Raw genomic sequence first — 20505 nt, 5'->3', positions numbered from 1 at the left:
AGCATTGATACTGATAACCCTTGTCATGCATGGCAGGCATGCACCTGTTAAAACTTTCATTGGTGATGAATTGGAATGAGATTCCTGTAGAAGACAATGTATTGGTGGGTACAATATCTTAGGCTTTTGAGAGGTTTAGGGAAGTTACTGTTTATAAGAACAGTGTAATCAGATGGCTGCTTGGTGAGCAACAGTTGATTGGAGAAAGACAGTAAAAGGCTGAAAATAATCGGGGACAAAATGAAAAAGTTAGGTAATTTCTTTCTTTGGTTTCATGTAAAGAAACTCATCTTCTGCAGCAGGAGGAAAACAAAAACTAAGGATTAGGCCCGTGATTTAATTTCAAGGGTGGCAGAGCTCCAGGGTGGGTTGATTTCTCAGCAGGTCTGCTAGGCCAGTGCCTGTGCTGTTTAGGAAGCAATGGGACCCGGGCTCTTAAGATGGGGACATCTGGGTTGATGACCTAGAAAACCTTGAAATCCCAAATTTCCCTGAATCCTCTGGGCCTATAGAAGTGGCCTTCTCCTGGCTATCAGGTAGTCGCTTGAAGATTATGCTGCCCCTACTACTCCCATGTCCTCTCCTCTCCTCTGCTGTCTGTCACCAAACCAATAACTAGAGTTAAGTCACAGCAAAACCTACTGGGAGGTGCTGGGCATGCTGAGGGAGGAAAGGGACTGCCGTGCACATGGGTACACATACACCCACTGATACACACACACGCAGAGTGATTCCCAAATTCTGCACCGAGACACCCCCAGACACCCCAGCAGACACACGAGAATACCATAGGATATTTCAGAATTTCAAAGGGAACACAGAAATGTCTGTCAGACCACTAACTTGAGGTAGTTCACAGTTTTGACATTAGATCATGCTGCATTCCTTTTGATGTCGTATCTTTTTGAAGTTGGATTTTTGGTAGTTGCTGTGATACAAATAAAGCACTGCACAAAAATCAGTGAGGAGCATAAAAAGAGGCTGGCAGGTTTAATCTGCGTAAGTTTGAGAAGTTGTGCAGTACCCAGCAGATGCACATGTCCTATTATTAATTAATTATAGTCATTTAAGAATGAAATGCAAGTATTTTTCTTTCAATTTGTGTGTTTTTTTTTTCAAATGGCTACTGAGTTGTTAGAATATAAATTCTTGTTAATTATTTGGATCTAACTACTTAATAAACACTACTGTTAGGTATTCCTTTTGGCCTGTAAGTGTTGAGGAAAAAGTACTGATAATGATTGTGCAAGGGCCCAGTAGTATACTTGTATTTATCAGTCCTGCTGCAGCAGCTGAGCTGCTGAATGAATGATCTGACAATAGCAGAGACTAACCATCCTTCAAGAAAACCAGCCAGTCCTTATGCCCTGGAAAGGATTGTGATTCATTTTGATTCAGTTTGAGGCATATTCTGAATATGAGTTTCCCTTTCCAATTTGCAGGGGTTCAATCAGTGCCACTATCTGGGGGCTTACAGAGTGATCCATCAGCACAGGGTGCTGTATAATGTCGTTTTGGAGTAAAGGGCCTACTTTAGAGCAGATGGATTCCATAGATCCATTTGTCCTGGGCCACACTGCCCAGAAACTGCTGGCACTCTTTTGATGGCACAACTGATGATGATACCCTGGATTTTGGACATGATACCCTCTAAGGATGAGGTTCTATCCTCCAGTGTTCCCAGTAGGAAGAATACACAGAAGTTGAAATGGCTACACTTAGCTCCACTGTTAGTGATCCTCTGGTGATCCCTTCCAGTGCTCTGAGCACTGGGGGTTGAGGTCCTGGTTCCCAGAAGGGAAGCATTTTCAACAGAAACACTATAGGCGTTCTTTTACACTTTGAGACACAGCTACTGCTGGGATTTGGTGCTCCTTTTTCAAGGAAAGGCGTCACCATTTTGATGGAGCTAATGTATCTGATCATCTGGAGGAGCTGGGGCTGTGGTTACGCAATGGAACATGGGCTTTGGCACACAGATAATCTACTGGGTGTCTGTTGGTACTTCCTTTTCCAACTTTAATGGTAAATGAACATGAGAAAGGCCTGATGACCACCTCACAAGATCAGCCATCTGGACCAGCCGAAGTTCTAGCCAGAGATGAAGGGAGTCTAGAATGACTAGCAGAGAAGAGGTAGTGACTACGAGTTTTGGCCTTGAAACCGTCTGAAACCAGTGGCAGAGGCTGTAGTTTGTCTTATTTTACTCCCTTGGAAAGCTTCTCCAGGAAACAAGCTAACCAGAATTCTGCAGGAACATTATCCAGAATTTATTTGAAACAAGTCAATCCTAATAGTATAATAGGTAGATTACAGTGAATGCTGTGGATTAATTTTAATAGTTGTTTTATATATTCTCTGGCATGTTCTATATAATCATATCATCATTCTTTATGATCTCCAGATATCCCTGTTCTGCTCCCACTTTTATTCCAATGACAAGAACCTTTCTACTTCTGTTAGTGCTGAATAGAAGAGGTGAAGATTGCGTCCTTCCTTGTTTCTAATCTAGAGGGAAACAATTATAAATTAGTCTTTCAGTCTTTCATTATTAAATATGATGTTAGCTATAGATGGTTGGGTGGCTTTTGCAAATTGAGAAAGTTTTTTACTTTTCCTATTTTGCTGATAGTTTTTTATCATAAATATCTATTGAATTTTGTCAAATGCTTTTTCTGCATTTATTGAAGTGATCACATATTAAGAGAATAAAAGGAAAATTAAATTGATTAATTTTTGAATGTTGAATCAGCCTTGCATTCCTGGGGTAAAACTTTGTCATATGTGCTATTATTTTGTTAAGAATTTTTGAGTTTATATTCATGAAGGATATTGATCTGTAATCTTTTTTTTTTTTTTGGTAATGTCTTTGTCATGTTTTAGTCTTACAGTTATCCTTGTCTCATAAAATGAGTTGATTATAGTTATTGTTATTTCTTATGGGAATTTTGGTAACTTGTATTTTTTTGAACAGATTTGTCCTTTCATCTGAATTGTTGACATTTTTGGCATAAAGTTGTTCATAGTATTCTTTTATTATCCTTTAATGTCTCTGGGGTCTGTGATGATAATTCCTTTTTCATTCCTCATGTTGGGGTTTTCTCTTTTTTCCTTGATTAGCTGGAAGTTTGTTGTTTTTGTTTATAAGTTCAAAAAACCAACTTTTGGTGGTGTTGATTTTCTCTATTATTGGTTTGTTTTCTATTTTATTGACTTTCCTCTCATAATTTACTTCTTACTTTTTAACTTTGCTCTGTTTTTTAGTTACTTAAGATGGAATCTTAGGTTATTGATTTTAGATTTTTCTTCTCTTCTGAAGTAAGTATTTAAAGTAATAGATTTTCACCTAAGTACTTCTTCAGTTGCATCCCACAAATTTTGATATTCTATATATTCTTTGTCATTTGGTTTAAAATATTTTCGAATTTTCTTTATAATTTCACCTTTGCTCATGATTTAGACTTATTTTATTTAACTTTCAGATATTTGATGTTTTCTTATATATTATTTTTATTACTTTGCAGTGGACATCTTGTATAATTTCAGCCTTCTAAAATTTATTGAAATATGTGTTTTCTCCCAGAGTATGTTCTGCCTTGGTGGTTATACCATGTGCACTTGAAAAGAATATGTGTTCTGTCATTTTTGCATGTAGAGTTCTGTTAATGTCATAAAGTTGATCATGTTGTTTGGCTCTTTTATGTCTATGCTCATCTTTTATTTCATTCTGTCAGTTACTGAGAAGAGGTATTAAAAATATCCCACTCTACTGTGAATTTGTCTCTGTTTCTTTAATTTTGTCAGTTTTTGCTTCATGTACTTTGGGTCTCTGCTATTAGGTACATATACATTTATAATTGTTAAAACTGCCTGATGAATTCTTCCTTTATTTCATTATGATACTGTTTCTTTATCTCCAGTAGTACTCTTTGTCTTGAACTTACTTTATCTGATATTAAAATAGCCTGTTTAGACTTCTTAGGCTTACTGTTTGCATGATAAATCTTTTTTTATCCATTTACTTTTGACCTGTCTGTGTTTTTATATTTAAAGTTTCTCTCCTTTGGGCCGTACATGTAATGTGGGATTTTGCTTTTTTTTTTTTTAATCCACTCTGTTTATTTGGAGAATTTAGACCATTAATATTTAACATAATTAATTATTGATGTAGTTGACTTTGGGTCTGCCATTTTATTGTCTTTGTTTCCCTCTTTGATTTTCATTCCTCTCTTAACTCGTTTTCTACTGTCTGTTGGATTATCTAGTAAGAATTTAATAATTCTTTAGTATTCCATTTTAATATCTGTTGGTCTTTTTGGCTATATCTCTTTGTATTAATTTTTAACACCCTAGAGATTACAATATGGATAGATACATAATAGAAAGATACCTAACCTTTCACAACCTACTTAGAATTACTTTTGTGCTGCTTCACTTAAAATAGAGAAACATTACAACCACACGGATTCCTTTTTCCCACTCTGCCACACCCCACTCCCTCCTTTATATTACAGTTGAGTTATGGCTGCATACTTCGAAAACCTCACCATACAATATTATAATTTCTGCTATTGTTGTACATGTTTTAAAGAACTTAAAGGAAAAAGTAGTATTTTATATTTATCTGTGTATTTACAGTCTCTGTTGTTATTCCTTTATTCCTGAAGATGCTACATTTCCTTTCAGCCTAAGTACTTTAGCATTTCTTGTAAAGTAATATACTGAGTATAAACTCTCTTTGTTTTTCTTCATCTGAGAATGTTTTTATTTTGCTTTCATTTCTAAGGGATATTTTAGATATCTTTTAACAGTCTGTGAACATAGAATTCTGAGTAAAAACTTGTTTCCTTTTAGAATTTTGTGATGTTCCACTGTTTTTCCACTGTTAAGATTTCTGATGAGAAACCTTTGGTAATTCAAATTTTATTTCCCTTTATGTACTATGTCATTTTTCTTTATCTACTTTCAAGAATTTTTGCTTTGCTTTTGGTTTTCAGTAGTTTGATTTGATGTATCTAGTCATTATTTTCTTTGAGTTTCTCCTCTTTGGAGAATGCTCAGCTTCTCGAATCTGTAAATTTGTCTTTCACCAAATTTGAGATGCTTTTTGCCACTGTTAAAATATTCTACTCTAGTTTATTTCTTTTTTCTTTCCTAGATTCCAGTGACAATTATGATAAAACTTTTGAGATTGTCCCACAAGTCTCCAACTATTTCATTTTTTCTTTTGTCTGTTTTTTTCCTCTTTGTTCTTCAGATCAGATAATTTTTATTGATCCATTTTCAAGTTCACAGAGACTCTTTTCTATTTTGTCTCCATTCTCTTGTTGAGCCCATCCAAGTGAATTTTATTTTGCATACTGCATTGCTTGATTTTTAAACTTACATTTGGCTCATTTTAAAAATAATTTCTTTGTCTTCTGAGAACTTTTTCCTGTTCAATTCAAGTGTGTTTGCCTTTACTTGATGGAGTATATTTATAATAATTGCTTTAAAAGAACTGTTGGATAATTGTAACATGTGGATCATCTCGAGGTTGGCACCTGTTAATTGTTTCTTCCCTTGAAATTTATCACATACTCATTTTACATTGTGAGAAATTTGGATTGTATGTTGGAATCTGTGAACGTTTGTTTTGTAAGCTCTGGGGCATACTAAAATTCTCTGGAGAATGTTGATTGTTGTTGTTCCTTTTAGCAGACTGTCAACTCATTTAGGTTCAGATGGCAAATTTGGTCTTGTCTTTTGTGAATGGTGGTTTTCAATTCTCAGAGCCTTTGCTATGTTGGTATGTGTCTGTCTCATACCTGTGCAGCTCCTGAGCAAGCCCAATACTTTAGCGGGTTTATAGGCTGGATGAGGGGATCCCTTTCTCCATTTTTCTCTTTTCCAGTGTTTTCTCTACATTCTCCAACATGCAGGAGCCGTTTTTCCCAGTTCCTGTGGCCAGAGAGATTCAGTTTATCTTGGAGCTTTAACGACTGTGTTTTTGCTTTCTGTATGTAGTGATGGCTTCCTGGCCTTAGAGCAAAGCTGTTTGAGAAAGGAGAAAAAAATAACTGAGCTAGGAAGCTCACTCTCCTGTGGGTCACTTTTCCAAGTTTGACTCCCCTCAGCAATCTGCTTTTGTTTGGTTTTCAGAGTCCTCGAGTAATTTTTCCTTTCTTTTTCTTTTTTTTCTAATTTTTTTTTGTATTTTCCCCAAAGTTTTTAGTTGTGAACGATGTGAAAGGCTGTATTTGGTGTATGCCACCATACTGAAATGAGAATTCCTTCTCTGGCTCCTTTTAAGATTTTTCTTTTCATTTTTGATTTTTAGCAATTTGACTATGCTGTTCCTAAATATGTTTTTTCCTAGAGTGTGTTTATCCTGTGTTTGGTGTTCATTGAACTTCTTAGATGTGTGTGATATTAGTTTTTGTTTAATTTGGCACACATTTTGGCCTTTATTTCCTCTAATATTATTTCAAACCCAGTCTCTCTCACAGTTCCTTCTGGGAATCTAGTTATACACATATGAGGCTGCTTAATACTGTCCCATGAGTGAAGGGGCAGCAAACTTGTTCTGTAAGGGGCCAAATAGTGAATACTTCAGGCTTTGTGGGCTTTCCATTCTCCATTGCAACTATTGCAGCTGTGTTGTTACAGCTTGAAAGCAGCCATAGACAATATTTAAACAACTGAGCATAACTGTGTTTGAGTATAATTGAATTCACAAAAATAGGTGGCAGGCTAGATTTGGACTGCAGGCTGTAGTTTGCTGGCTAGTTGCTGGAGCTAGATTGTGACTATCTCAGAGGTAAAATTAAAGATGGGCCAAACACAAATATTGACAATAACTGAAGTGTGGGTAATCAGATAAAAGAGAATAAGAGCACAGAAGAGACTAAAAGATATGTTAGGACTGGGTTATTATGCTCCATGAGTTGCTTTATTTGAAGACAGTAGTGATAGAATTAAACTATTAATTTATAAAAATATCTCTAGTAGCATGGTAGAGGATGAAAAGACACAGATCCCCAAAGCAAGGATGGCTTTAACAAAGCAGTTGCAGTAGTTCTGATAAGTGATAATAAAACCTAACTGAAAGCAATGGGAATAGTTGAAATAGAACAGATTTGAGAAACATTTTGGTGTTAGAAAGAAGAAAGAATGATGGGTGTAGCAGGTGACTGGATTTCCAGTATAGAAGAAATAATACTTTTCCTCTAGATAATAAAGGAGGATAGTTTCTCAAGAGTCCACTTTTGTTTCCCTTCTCTCTAAATTTTCTTCATTGGTTATTTTAGTCATTCCTGTGATTTCAATTATTACCTAATTGTTTTGGACTTCCTAGTCTGTGGTTTGCAGCTAAAACCTTTCTCTTAATGTCTAGACCTATATTTTGAAAAGTTACTGTTAGAAGACTCTCAATACTCAAATACTCAGACTCTCAAATATTTTATCTTCAGTATATTCAAAGGCTACTTATGAACATACTGTCACTTATAAACTGATTCTTTTCCTATATGATAGCTAAACAGAAGTTGAGACATCATCTTGAAGCTGACATGAAGAGCTCATAATGACCTCTAACATCCACTCACCCCCACCTCCTTTTCCCAGAAGCCTGGGAAAAGTCACATTCAGTGGGAAAGTGAATTCAGGTTAAATGAAGAAGTGGGTACAGCATTGAGAAATTAGTGTTCAAAGGGAAAGAAGGAAAATGGTAGCTTGAGGATGGGGACAAAGAATTAGTTTATCTTTTGAATAAGAGACACTGTAGCAGGTGTTCCTAGTGTCCTAGCTATATTTCTTTGGTTTGCATCTCCATACTGTTTACTTACATTTATGAATTTCTACATTTTCTTACTGGCCATAAAGGTATACTTGGCCTGTGTACAGGAAAAGCCAGAAATGCCAGGGTGTTAATACCTTCAGAAAGGCTTTCAGCCAGTTATGGATGAGGATTTGGTGGTTAAATACCTCGTCTTCACATGTCTCTGATGGGGTAACTGATCCATGTTCTGTACTATCTACTAGAGTCTTCAGTAGGATCACTGTCTAGTTGTCCATCAGGGTAACTGGCTTAATAATGCACTCTTTCTTGACCACCTTCCCTTCCATATCTCACTTCTGATTTCCTCTATCAGTGTTTTCTATGGATCAACTCTCAAACAACTACTTGCACTTGAATCATTGAATCAAGTCTGTTTTGGGGGGAAACCCGAACCAAGGTAGACACTTCACTTTAGCAATGTAATAAAAAGTAATAAAATTTGTTTAGCACTTACTAAATACTGGTTATAACTCTCAGTGCCTCATAATCTAAGGGGATAAGTACTGTTTTCATCCTGTTTTGTAGATGAGACAACTGAGGCACAGAGCGGTTTAGTAACTTTCTCAAGATCACAGAGCTGATATATGACCGAGTCTGCATTTATCTCTAAATCCTTCCCCATAACCTGGTAGACTATAGAGAACGGCATGAATAATTAACAAAAAAAGAGAGAATTAGGATAATTAATGGAGTAAGGCCTCCTTAGAGATCATTTTGGAGAGGGTGAAAGTAAAGGGAGTAGTACATTCTCAGTGGTGTACCGACTTTAGCAAGTAAGTAGAGGGTTAGATTACCTGCTCTGAGCTAAATAGGTAGTAGGATTTTGAAGTGGCTAGAAATGTGGTAGCTTTTCATGGTGAATGTACTTTTACTGTCAAAGTTCATAACTGGCTCTAGCCCAGCATTCTGATGATGCTTGTGAACTCTCAGTAGGTGTTATTTAGGTTGTTACAACTTACTGAAAACAATGTAAGCTACCAGTGTAGAAAAAAATATAGAGTATGAACAGATAACTCTCAAGAGAAGTAACATATGTGCTAAAGATTTAAGAGACAAGAAAAGGAAGAATAAGGAGCTAATAAAGAAGACTGAGAAGGAATCATTATCCAGGTAGATGGAATACTAAAATAAGGGTTGTTCTAAAGCTGAAAGTAGGGGAGTATTTAAAGAAGTAGTTTGTTTGACAGTACTCATATGTAGATGACTATAAAGGATGAAAACTGAAGATAGGGAATTCAGTAGGCAACAAGAAAGTTTGTGATATTGAGAAGTCTCGTACACTTGTAGGAGGTTGAACATAGGGGATTGAAAAAGTTTGAGACAGTTTTTCCTCAAGAAATTTACTGATGAAGAAGGAAGAGGGATAGAGAATCATTTAAACCTCTTTTTCAGTTGGAGAAGGCCAGGAGGCCTCTAAGGTTAGAAACTGTGGAGGAAGTGATCAAAGAGTGAACAAAGAGAAAGTTTAAGTGGGTGAGCAAATGGTGAATGAGAACGGGGTCCAGGGTGTGGCAGGAAGGGTGTACTTGGGCACGGTATGTGCTAGCTCTTTGGGGATGGAGGGACTTGAAGGAAGAGTTTCAGATTTGGAAGAGATTCCAGGAACATATTTTTACCATTTTTATCTTTCTATCTGAATTCTAGTTATTTTTTCCTGATCTTTTCAAATTGTCTCTTCACCATGTCTATTATGCTATAAACTCACCTACTGAATCTTTAGTTGCAGTTTTATTTTTCCTGTCTAGAAGATTGATTTAATTCTTTTTCAGACATGCTATTTTCCTTATACCCTGCAGATACTTTAAAGCTAATCTTTTATTTCTTTAAATGAGATAAGCATAGTTGTGTCTGAGAATTGCATATGAAGTCTGTTTGTGTGTCTTTTCTGTTGTCTTTTTCTGCTAGTTCTCAATCCTTAGTGCTTTGAATCTTTGTGTGCCTGGTTACTTGACTTCTAATTCTCATCACCCTTCTAGTGACTCTCTGAGGCCTGGGATAAACAGATTGTCTTCAGAAAGTCTTACAGTTGCTTTATGGCTTGAGTTTTGCTTGTCCATCTAGGCTCTGTGTATCTAGATGACGAATCTGCATGAGGCATGGTCTAAATCAACTTTTCAGAGTCTTTTCCTTCCCTCACTCTCTACTCCCACTCTCTCCCCGACTCTTTTTCTTATACTGCTCGGCCCACTGCCAAGGTAGCTCTATTTAAAGTCCTTACCCCTCTCCCGCCCTCCCACTCCTACCTGCAGCCTAAAGACTTCCAAATAAAATCAAGAGACTGAAGATATATATATATATATATATATATATATATATATATGTTTATGTGTGTATGTGTGTGTATATATATGTGCATATATACACACATATATATAGACATACATACATATGAAATCTGCATCTCTTTCTCCTAGATAAACTTGAGCCGTTAAAATCTCTTTTCTTATTACTAATTATCAGCCTAGGTTAAGTAAATAAAAGTTTTCTACTCAGTAATCAGACTACTATCCCTCCCTAAATTACTGAGTGATGCATGAACACAATGAGAGTATCATTACATTAATTACACAGGAGAAATAAGTTTGGCTTCTATAGAAAAGGTTCACTTTACATATGGTGTTTTGTAAATTAGATGAATTTTAAAAGTTGGTCTTGTATCCACTGACCTTGATAATTCATCAATTTTTTTGTTTGTGGATTATTTTGCATTTTTTATAAGTGATTACAAATAAAAATGCTTTACTTTTTCCGTTTCAACCATTATGACTTTTATTTCTTTTGCTTGACTTAGTGATTTCCAATACAATGTTAAACAGAAGTGGTGATAGTATTAAGTCCTTATGTTTTTTCCCTATACTTAGTTGGAGTATTTAATTTTTCATCATTGAGTATAATTAAGTATAATGTTAGCTGTAGGTTTTTTGTTGATGATCTTAATTGGATTAGGTAACTTTTCTTTTTTTCCTAGTTTGCTGAGGCCTTTCATCACAAATAGTTGTTGAATTTTATAAAATAAGTTTCCTGCTTCTTTTGCAATAATTAGATTTTCTCCCTTATTCACCTTATTCAGAATAAGAGGAAACATTTTAAAAAATAATTTTGCATTTTGTTTATTATCCTTCTTATATGTTGCTGGACATTGAAATTATTTTTAGGTCAATAGCTTTTTTTCCTTATAATTTTTGTATTGAGATATGTAATTCACATACCATAAAATTGACCTTTTTATAGTATGTAATTCAGTGATTTTTAGTATATTTATGAAATTGTGCAGTCAGAACTTTTTTCTTCACCTCAAAAATAAATCCCTTATCCTTTAGCAGTCATTCCCCTTCTTTTCACCAGTAATCAGCTTCCTGTTTCTATGGATTTGCCTTTCTGAACATTCTACAATTTGTGATCTTTTGTGGCCTTTGCTTCTTTCACTTAGCATAATGTTTTTAAGGTTTATCCATATTATAGCACATGTCTACTTCACTCTTTTTTATGGCTGAATAATATTCTGTTACATGAAAGTACCATATTTTATTTTATCTGTGCATCAGTTTGTGAGCATTTGTGTTGTTTCTACTTTTTTGCTATGTAGTATTTTTTGCTTCTATATTCATGGGAGATATTGGCCTGAAATTTTCTTATTTTGAAATAATCTTTTCAGATTTTGGTGTCAGAATTATGCTATCCTCACAAAATAAGTTGGAAAATGTTTCTTATTTTTATGTTATTCTGTAAGAGTTAGTCCAAGACTGATATTGTTTAAAAGAATGTACCAGTGAATTCTTAAAGTGTTTGAAGGAATTCACTGGTGAACCTATCTGAGCCTAGAGTTTTCTTTGTGGGAAGATTTTGAATAGAGATTCAGTTTCTTTAACAGTTACAGGACTAATCAGATACTGTATTTTTTCCTTGTTTAATATTGAGAAGTTATATTTTTCAAGGAATTTGTTCTTTTTATTCAAGTTGTAAAGTTTAGGGACAGCATCTATAATGATATTCCCTTTCTTATTTATTTCTCATATGGTTAATTTGTAGTTTTCTTTTTTTTCCCTGACCAATCTTTCTTGAGGTTTGTTACATTCATTAATCTTTTCAGAGAACCAGCTTTGACTCCTTGATTTCCCTTATTCTGTTTCATGATATGCACTCTTATTTTTATTTCCTTTCTTCTACATTCTTTACATTTAATTTGCTCTCTTCTTTCTAGCTTCTTAAGTTGTAAGCCTGCAACCTTTACTTTCAGACTTTCTTTTTTCAATATGTAGATTTGTATGCAAAAAGTTGTACATTTCCTCCAAGTACTACTTTAGTGACATTTCACAAGTTTTGATAGCATAAGTTGATTTTTATTTAATTGAAAATATTTTCTAATTTCCATTGTAGCTTTCTATTATAGCTCTTTGACCCATCCATTATTTATAAATCGGTTTTTTAGATTTCCAAATGTTTAGTGTTTTCTTAGTTTTCTTTCTGTTGTTTGTCTCCAGCTTAATTTTTCCTTGATCATCGTCCTTGGAAATTTATTGAGACTTGATTTGAACATGTCCAGTATATCATCTACTTTGGTAAATACTCTCTGCATTAGAAAAGTGTGTACATTTTGCAGTTGTTGGATGTGGTTTTTTATGTATGTCAATTAGGGCAAGTTGATTAATTGTTCTTCCATTTTTCTACACCCGTGCTGTTTTGTCCTCTACTTGTTCTATCAGAGAGAGGTATGTAAAAATCTGATCTTTTGATTGTAGATTTGTCTTTTCTTCTCTCAGTTCTGTCAGTTTTGCTTCATATATTTTGAAACTGTGTTGTTGATATTAGATGCATTCAAATTTAGAATTTTTATATTTTCCTACTGAAATTGACCCTTTCAATATTACAAAGTGTTCTGCTCATCTCTAGTAACACTTCTAGCCTTAAAAATTACTTAGTCAAATATTAGTATAGCCACATCAGCTTTTCTTGGGAGGCCAGTGAGTGTATTCAGGCTATATATTCCCCACTCCTTTTATTTTTAGTCTGTGTCCTTTTATTTAAATTTTTGACATAGCAGTTATCAAAGGAACACCTTCCTTTTGTGTTTCTTGTAGTGTTGGTATATTGGCAAAGAATTTTGTCAACTTTTGTGAATCTAAAATCATCTCTATTTTTGTCTTCTTTTTTAAAAAATATTTTTGATAGGTATATAGTTCTAGGTTGCTAGGTTCCCCTCCTCCCTGCCCAGCACATTTTAGCACAAAGAATGGAAACTGTCAATCTTGTTGTTTCTTCAAGTTTGTCTTTTTTCTATGGCTGCTTTTAAATTTTTCTCTATATCCTTTGTTTCAGCAGTTTGACTGTGCCAAAGATTTGATATACCTAGGTTTGGTTTTCTTGCATTTTCATGCTTGAAATTTCCCTGAATTTCTTTAGTCTCTGGCTTGATTTCTTTCCTCACTTTTATAAAATTATTATCAATTATCTCTTCTCATATTGCTCTTGTTCCATTCTTCTTCTCTTTTACAGAGATTCCAATTACGTGAATGTGAGACCATTTGACTGTGTCTTATGTGTCTCATACTCTTTGTTTTGTTCATCACACTCTTTTCTATTTACTTGACTTTTGATATATTTCTTGGCCTGTGTGCAAGTCCATGAATTCTGTATTTCTCTGGTCTCTTCTGCTCTGAAAAGCATCTGACAAGTTCATAATTTCAGTTATTGATTTTTCTGTTCCAGAAAATCCACTTGGCTTTTTATTTTTATTTTTGCTGAACATTACATCATTTCATTCATTTTGTTCTTTACATCTGCATCAAGTCCTTGCCTCCTAACCTCAATATCTGGGTTATCTTGAGTCTGCCTGATTGTTTGATTTTTCTCTTGGTTATCTGTCTGTCACATTATTTTGCTTTTTTGGATGTCTTTTAACATGTTTATTGTGTGCCCAGCATTGTGTGTAAGAGAACAGTTAATTTCTTTCAGATGATATTTTTTCAGAGAGGTTTGCTCTTTGTTGTGTTAGATAGAGTGAAGTGCTGACTACCTTGGTTCAAATCAAGGATTAAGTAGATTCTTCTCTACTGAGATGCTGTCTTTGAAAACTGGGAGACTGGGAAATTGACTCTGCCCTGTAGGCCCAGCCTCTCTGTCTTTCTTCAGTGCCCCATCACTAAGCAGATGTACTGTTAGATGTACATAATTCAAGTTTTTCTTGATTTCTCATCTGTCATTCCAGCCCATACAGATATGTAAAGCACCACTAGTTCTTGGTTTCCTTTAGTGAGTTCAGTCTTCACTTATATCCAAACTCTGCAAATGCCCCTTTGGAACAAAATGCCAATGGTCTCAGCTGTCTTTGGAATTGCTCTTCCATTTCTGGATTTTTAGCTTATCCAGTCCTTAGTTGCTTCCATAGCTTTCTTATGTTAGTCTAATTTTTGCAGGAGGAGCAGTGGCTTGCTTCTATCTAGTATTTTACTTTAGGGAAGTGGAAGTCAGGAATTTATCTTTGCAGAAAGAAAAGACAGATAATTTTAAGAGTGCTTATTTGTGTAAGCATAGTGATATTTTGAATAGTTTTATCTGTATTGCATACTAATACTTATGTTTTTTCTTGCTGATATGCGCCTGTTTATCAAAATATTCTCTAGACCAGGGGTCCACAAACTATGGTCTACAGAACAATTCTGACCCAGTTCCTTTTTTTCTATGACCTATGAGCTAAAAATGGTTTTTACATTTCTAAAAGTTTAAAAATAAATAAATAAAAAGGAGAAAGATGTTTTGTGACACATGGAAATTATAAGAAATTCAAATGTCAGTGTCCAGAAATAAAGTTTTATTGTAATACAGTCACACACATCTGTTTTTGTGTTGTCTCTGGCTGCTTTCATGATGACAGTCCAGTAGTTGAAACAGAGGTCTATGGCCCACAAAGCATAAAATATTTATTATTTGGCCCTTTATAGAAAAAAAAAAGTCTATTCCTGCCTTAAACCATAGACTCAGGAATTTTCATTTCTCATTTCTAAGGAAAATTAAACAGAAGATTGAAACCTTTTTATTCCATAAGGTCTTTGAATTTTGACTTATTTAAATCCTAGCATTTTAGAGTTAGAGGGACTCGCAGAGATAATCTACTTTATCTCTTTATTTTGCGAATGAAGAAACAGATTCAGAGTGAGAGAAGTTTTAAATTAAATTATGGCTAATTTTTGTTTTGTTAAACAGTGGTAGCTATCAAGAAAATCTCTTTTCTGGAATTTTAAAAGTAAATATTTAAAGCATGTTAATAACCTTTGCCTTTCTTTACCACCCGTAATTCTTCCAAATCTCATGGGTATGAGTTTCTTTTTGTGAGAAGACTAAAAATCTTACGGGACCAATTCCAGACATTCTTCATTAAGCTCCTATTGATTTAGGATTTGAAGTCCTAAATCATCAGAAATTCCACAGTGAAATGTTAATGTGTAAGACTCATTTCTGGAGTTGTTCTTTTATCTGTCCATCCTCAGATAACATGAAAAGTTTACTTAAGCTTAGTTCTGAAATGCAGTCTTACAGTGGGATGTTATATTACTAACAAATAACATTTTTATTTCCAAATGTTGAAGACAGATTTTCTATGTATAATCTTTAGCTTATTATCAGCTATTTTGAACAACCGTCTACTTCTAAATAAGCCCAATCAATAAAAAACACACTTAAATCAATTTGTGGGAATTTGGGGAAAACTGATTCTTAAGCTGATCTATATTTAGGATATGGTGGGTCCAGATTCATTAAAATCGTTACAACTAATTAAATGCCAAATGCATAAAAATAAATATTTTAAGAATGCATAGAAAGTCATTTGAACTTTGAGGAAGTCCATTAAATAAAACAGACAAAAATATTGATGTATACTTTTGAAAATTTAAGTTCATGATAAATAGGCTTCAGGAAATTCATCTTAACTTGAATTTATATATTCGGCTTCTCTGAAGATTGTTTTTGCTTAGGTATAGAAGGGGCAAACCTTTTAACGGTTACATATTCCTGTTGCTCAAGTAACTGATTTCACTTAACTAAACTTTAGTATAAAGGAAAGTTGATTTCCTAAACTACACATGAAAAATTCTCATTGCTTTTCATTAACTTATTTGTTCTTATATTTCTTGAACATTCATGATTAGATACTGATGCAGGTGCTGAAAGGGAAACTATTGAAATAGATATTCTTTGCTCATATTTCAAAAGATTTCGTGAGCAGGTATGTCTGTTCATTTGTAACATTTGGTACTATTCATCACTCTCTATTTTTGTAGCATACTCTCTTGGAGAAAATCCCATCCATATACATGATTTCCATTACCTCCTTTGCACCAAAATTTGTGTAAAATAATTCCATGGATAATTCCTTAATGGACATTTCTGACTAGGTGTCTTTTAAATGTATCTGTGTATCTGGTGTATCTGTGAATCCATCCTCTCCCTTTGCTTATTTCACTAAGTAAGGCTGGTAGCTATAGCTCTGAACTTCCTTCTTTTCTCCCTGTCCTCTTCCCTTCCTCCTACTTTCTTTTTCTTTCAAAGAATTGTTGAGTACTTAGTTACAGGCACTTATCTGAGCAAAGAGGCTGGAGCAGTGAACAGGCACGACATGATCTCTGCACTCTTGCGGCTTACAGCGTGGTGTGAAAGTGATACATTAAACAAATAACCCCAAACATAATTACAGTTGTAGATTACACAGTGAGACACAAGTATAAGTGAAATGAGAATGGATTTAGGGACACTAGCCCAAGCTGGAACATTCCTGAGTAAGTGACTCTTATACTAGGACGTCAAAGATGATTAGGGGTTAGCAAGAGACGATGTGGGAGAGAATTCAGGGAGAGGAGAACTTTCGTGGAAGCCCCCAAGTAACTTAGCAGGTTCAAACAACTGAACGAATAGTCCTGTGGCTGGAGTATGATGAACAAGTTGGAGAAGGATGCAAAATGAGGCAAGAGAGACTAGCAGAGGTCGGATCTTGGTAGAGAATCTTTTAAATCACGTCAGTGCTTTTGGTCTTCTAAGAGATTGAGAAGATATTAATAGAGTTTTTAGTGGGAGGATTACCTACTCATTTGTTTTTTAAAAAGTTGACTTGAGCTCTTATGTGACAAACAGATTGAAAGGGGGCATATATGGATGTGCAGAAATGAAGCTTTTTAAAAAGCTTTGGCAGTGATCCAGGCAGAAGGTGGTGGTAACTTAAATTATTAGCATATTAGCAGTAGAGATGGTGTAGAGAGATTCAAGAACTATTTACGAGATATAGCTGATAAAATTTGTCATTATTTTGGTTCAAGATATAAAGCTGAAGGAAGTGTCAAGGATGAGATTTTCATATATTTATTCATGTACATTTTGTTGACATTTTAGTAACTTGAATACAGACATTTTCAAAATTGAACCCATTTTTTTCCATTTGAAAACTAACTCTTCCCCTTGGCTTCCCTGTTTGGTGAATGACATCCCTACCTCCAAGTCATCTAGCCTTACAACTTTTTTTTTTTTCGTCACAGCTTCCATTGAGCTATTCTCCAAGTGCTAAGGACTTGACCTCTGTAGCATCTGGAGGCTCTTCCGTCTCCTCCTCCTCATCTCCTCTCTGTCTCTTCCTCTTCCTCCTCTTCTTCTTCTTCACCTTTTGTCTTTATTATAGCAGTAGCATCCTCTTGCTGGGTCATTAAACTATGCTTTTCATTCAAGTCTCGGAGCTCCTTGAGAGTAAGAACTTTTTTATCTTTAGTACTAGCAGTGTGCACTTCAGCATGGTAGACATAAAAATATTAAAATGAGATGAAAATAAAACATCTTCCTTGATTCTTTTTCTTCCTATAATTCTCACTCTTTGCCACATTAAAAAAATTTTTTTTTCTGAAAGTCATTCAGGGGCTTCCCTTTACTTAAAGAATAATTTTATCTTAGGTCTGTGAGGAAATGGAAAACTGGCTGCTGGATATGAAAAGTATATGAGTTAGGGTTTTCCTGTAGTGATTTAGTCAAAATGAGCTCCTGACCCTTTGGGGACTGCAGCCCTCACTACTACAAACAGTAGATTTTTCTGGGAGGGGAACATAGCTGAGCTTTATTAGCAGTCTCACTGTTGAATAAAGTTTTAAACACTTTGTTTAATGCCTTTTTATATTTTTAATTTTATAAAAGTATTTGCAGAATTCACATGTAAAAAATAATTTAATACGTATTTTTTAGCTATCCAGATCTGTGTTGTCATCCCAATAGCTATATTGTATGTTAATATCTTACATGTACATCTGGAGTATATTGTTTCATAGAAAGTTTCTAAGAGAAATATTCAGGTGTCTACTTTGGAAATACCTATTTTTAATAAGTTTGTTTGTCCTAAAATATGAACTTCCATAATTCTGTCCCCCCCTTTTTTTTTTTACATTTTTAGGAATAAGAAAATTTTAAATAAGAAGAAGTTGAAAAGAAAACAGAAGAGCAAATCAAAAGTGAAGACAAGAAGCAAGGTAAAACTCTTAGCAGTTTACAGGGAATAAGGACTTTTTCATACTGTAATTTGAATAAAAATGCCACAATTAAAAAGATAAGAGATACAAACTACTATATATAAAATCTAAAAGGTACAAGGACATATACTAAACACAGGAAAATAACCAATATTTTATAATAACTATAAATGTAATAAAAGCTAAAAGTTGTGAATGAGTATATTGTACACCTAGAACTTGTATAATATTGTACATCAGCTATACCTCAATAAAAAATAAGGTAGGAGTATAATTAGCAAACTGCTACTTCTATGTGCTGAAAAAAAATTTAAAGCCCCTTATTATTTGGTTACACTGCTTAGTTTCATCTTTTTCGCATTTCTCGACCAGTAACCTGGAAGTTATTATCTGGGTGCTGAAAATTATTTATTCTTTATTCTTGTTATCTTTTATCAGTCCTTTGGGGGAAGATATCTATGTTTCTTCTCTCTTTTCACTCTGACTGCATGTACTAGAAACTGAGTAAAATTGGCTTGTGAGTTGGGACTTGGATTGGGGTTTGTCATATATCCCTGTGCATATGTCAGGAATTAGGGAGAATCTTAATGTGTCTGTACTGTTCTGAGCTGCTTTTAACTGTTGGTGGCTGTGCAAAAGGAAAGGCAATGCAGAATATTTTAATTAGGTGGTACCTTAGAGATCAGGGATCTGTTTTTCCACCTAATGCAGGTATCTTCTCTATAAAATCCATCTAGTTTTTTTCTTGGGAATTTTCAGGGACCAGATCCCACGTTCTATGAAAGAGTCTCTCTTCAATTAAACAATAGTAAAAAGCCTCCATAGGAGGAAGAGAAGAGTCTTAACTATGATTTCTGAAGAGCTCTACCTTTGCTTATAGAAACAGTTACTTAGCTTGGGTTGTATATCATATTTAAGCTCTAGAGATAATTGTTTCCTGCCCTTTTAAATTAGTGTTCTTGCTGTTGTAAACTGAGAGAAATCTACTTTAAAGTAGCAAACCAAAAATAAAAGGAAAGGGGATGGAATTTATCAGCTGGATTTGGGGATTAAATAATGTCATCAAATCTATGTCTTCTTGCTTTTCTTTTTCTCTGTGTGTGGGCTTATTGCCTGTGGCTGAGGCCTAAGGCTCCTGGTAGCTCCAGCTTTATTTTCTTTAAGCAAAAGGCAATTGCTTCTACTAGTTGTGCAGAAAATCTTGGATAGGGTTTTTGACTGAGCTTCATCATTCACCTTGCCCTTGAAGATCGGGTACTTTGATTGGTTAGGCTGAATTGTGCTTATAAGCTTGTAGTGGATAATAGGTGAGCACCCTGACAAGCAGGCTATGTGGAATGGGAGAGGAATGGTTGCCCTAAGGAAACTGTTGCTGGATGGGCAGAAAAATAATACATATTCACTGTATCACATCTTACTACTTCTGTTTTGGGGACAGAACAGGGAAGTGGAGAGAATTCTTACCACACTTAATATATGAAAACCTTTGACAAGTTCATAGTCATTCAGATTTCCAACCTCTACCCCTTCTCCAGTTTTTGGTGCTACGTGCAAAGTCAGAGTGTGGGAATATCTGAAAATCTTTTAAAGTTCTTTTTAAGGTTTCATTTGTTGATTTTCATAAAAGTGCTTGCATGTGATATCCAGGAAGAGATGGGAAGTCAAGGTCTTTCTTCTCCTTCAGTTCTGTCTCTAACTAGCTTTGTGCTTTTAGTAATTCATCTTTCTTCTGTTGACCTTCAGGTTTTACATTTGCTTTTTAGGAGCAGCTTGTGATAAGAGTGATATATAAAAAAAATTTCTTCATTTACTCCTCAGACATTTAGTGCATGCTGACTCTGTGTAGGCCTTGTGCTAGGTATTTGGGATGGAAAGGTGAGAAAGAAACATTTCTTGCTCATGATGAGCATATAAAACAGTGAAATGGTGGTGTTAGTCTCCTTCCCCTCTATTAACCGTTTTTTGGACTTTTTTCATTTACCACCTTTTTATGAAAAAGGTTTATGAAAGTTATGTAAAGAATGCGATTTAGCTATACTATTTCATCTCCTTTATTGCTGGCATTGACCCTTCTGTTTCTCCATTAACCATCTCCTTCACTTACTTTCCTTCTTATCCATGGTATTTTTAGAACAGTTCTTGCTTAATCTATTGTATTAGTTCCTTATGGCTACTGTAACAAATTAAAACAAA

General features: G+C 34.7%; 1 protein-coding gene across 7 annotated transcripts in view; it reads left to right on the top strand.

The window, feature by feature from the left end:
- The window catches only part of MYCBP2 (MYC binding protein 2), a 233182-nt gene that overhangs the window by 8186 nt on the left and 204491 nt on the right, over positions 1-20505 (top strand). For all 7 annotated transcript variants that reach the window (XM_072976390.1, XM_072976388.1, XM_072976389.1 and 4 more), the window contains exon 2: positions 18237-18312. In XM_072976390.1, the coding sequence (XP_072832491.1) occupies positions 18237-18312 (76 nt within the window). The remainder of the gene's footprint in view (positions 1-18236; positions 18313-20505) is intronic.

This window comes from Vicugna pacos, chromosome 14, assembly GCF_048564905.1.
Source record: "Vicugna pacos chromosome 14, VicPac4, whole genome shotgun sequence".
In the NCBI taxonomy this organism is placed as follows: domain Eukaryota; kingdom Metazoa; phylum Chordata; class Mammalia; order Artiodactyla; family Camelidae; genus Vicugna; species Vicugna pacos.
The sequence above is the reverse complement of the archived record's forward strand: the minus strand, read 5'-3'. Positions and strand labels throughout refer to the sequence as shown.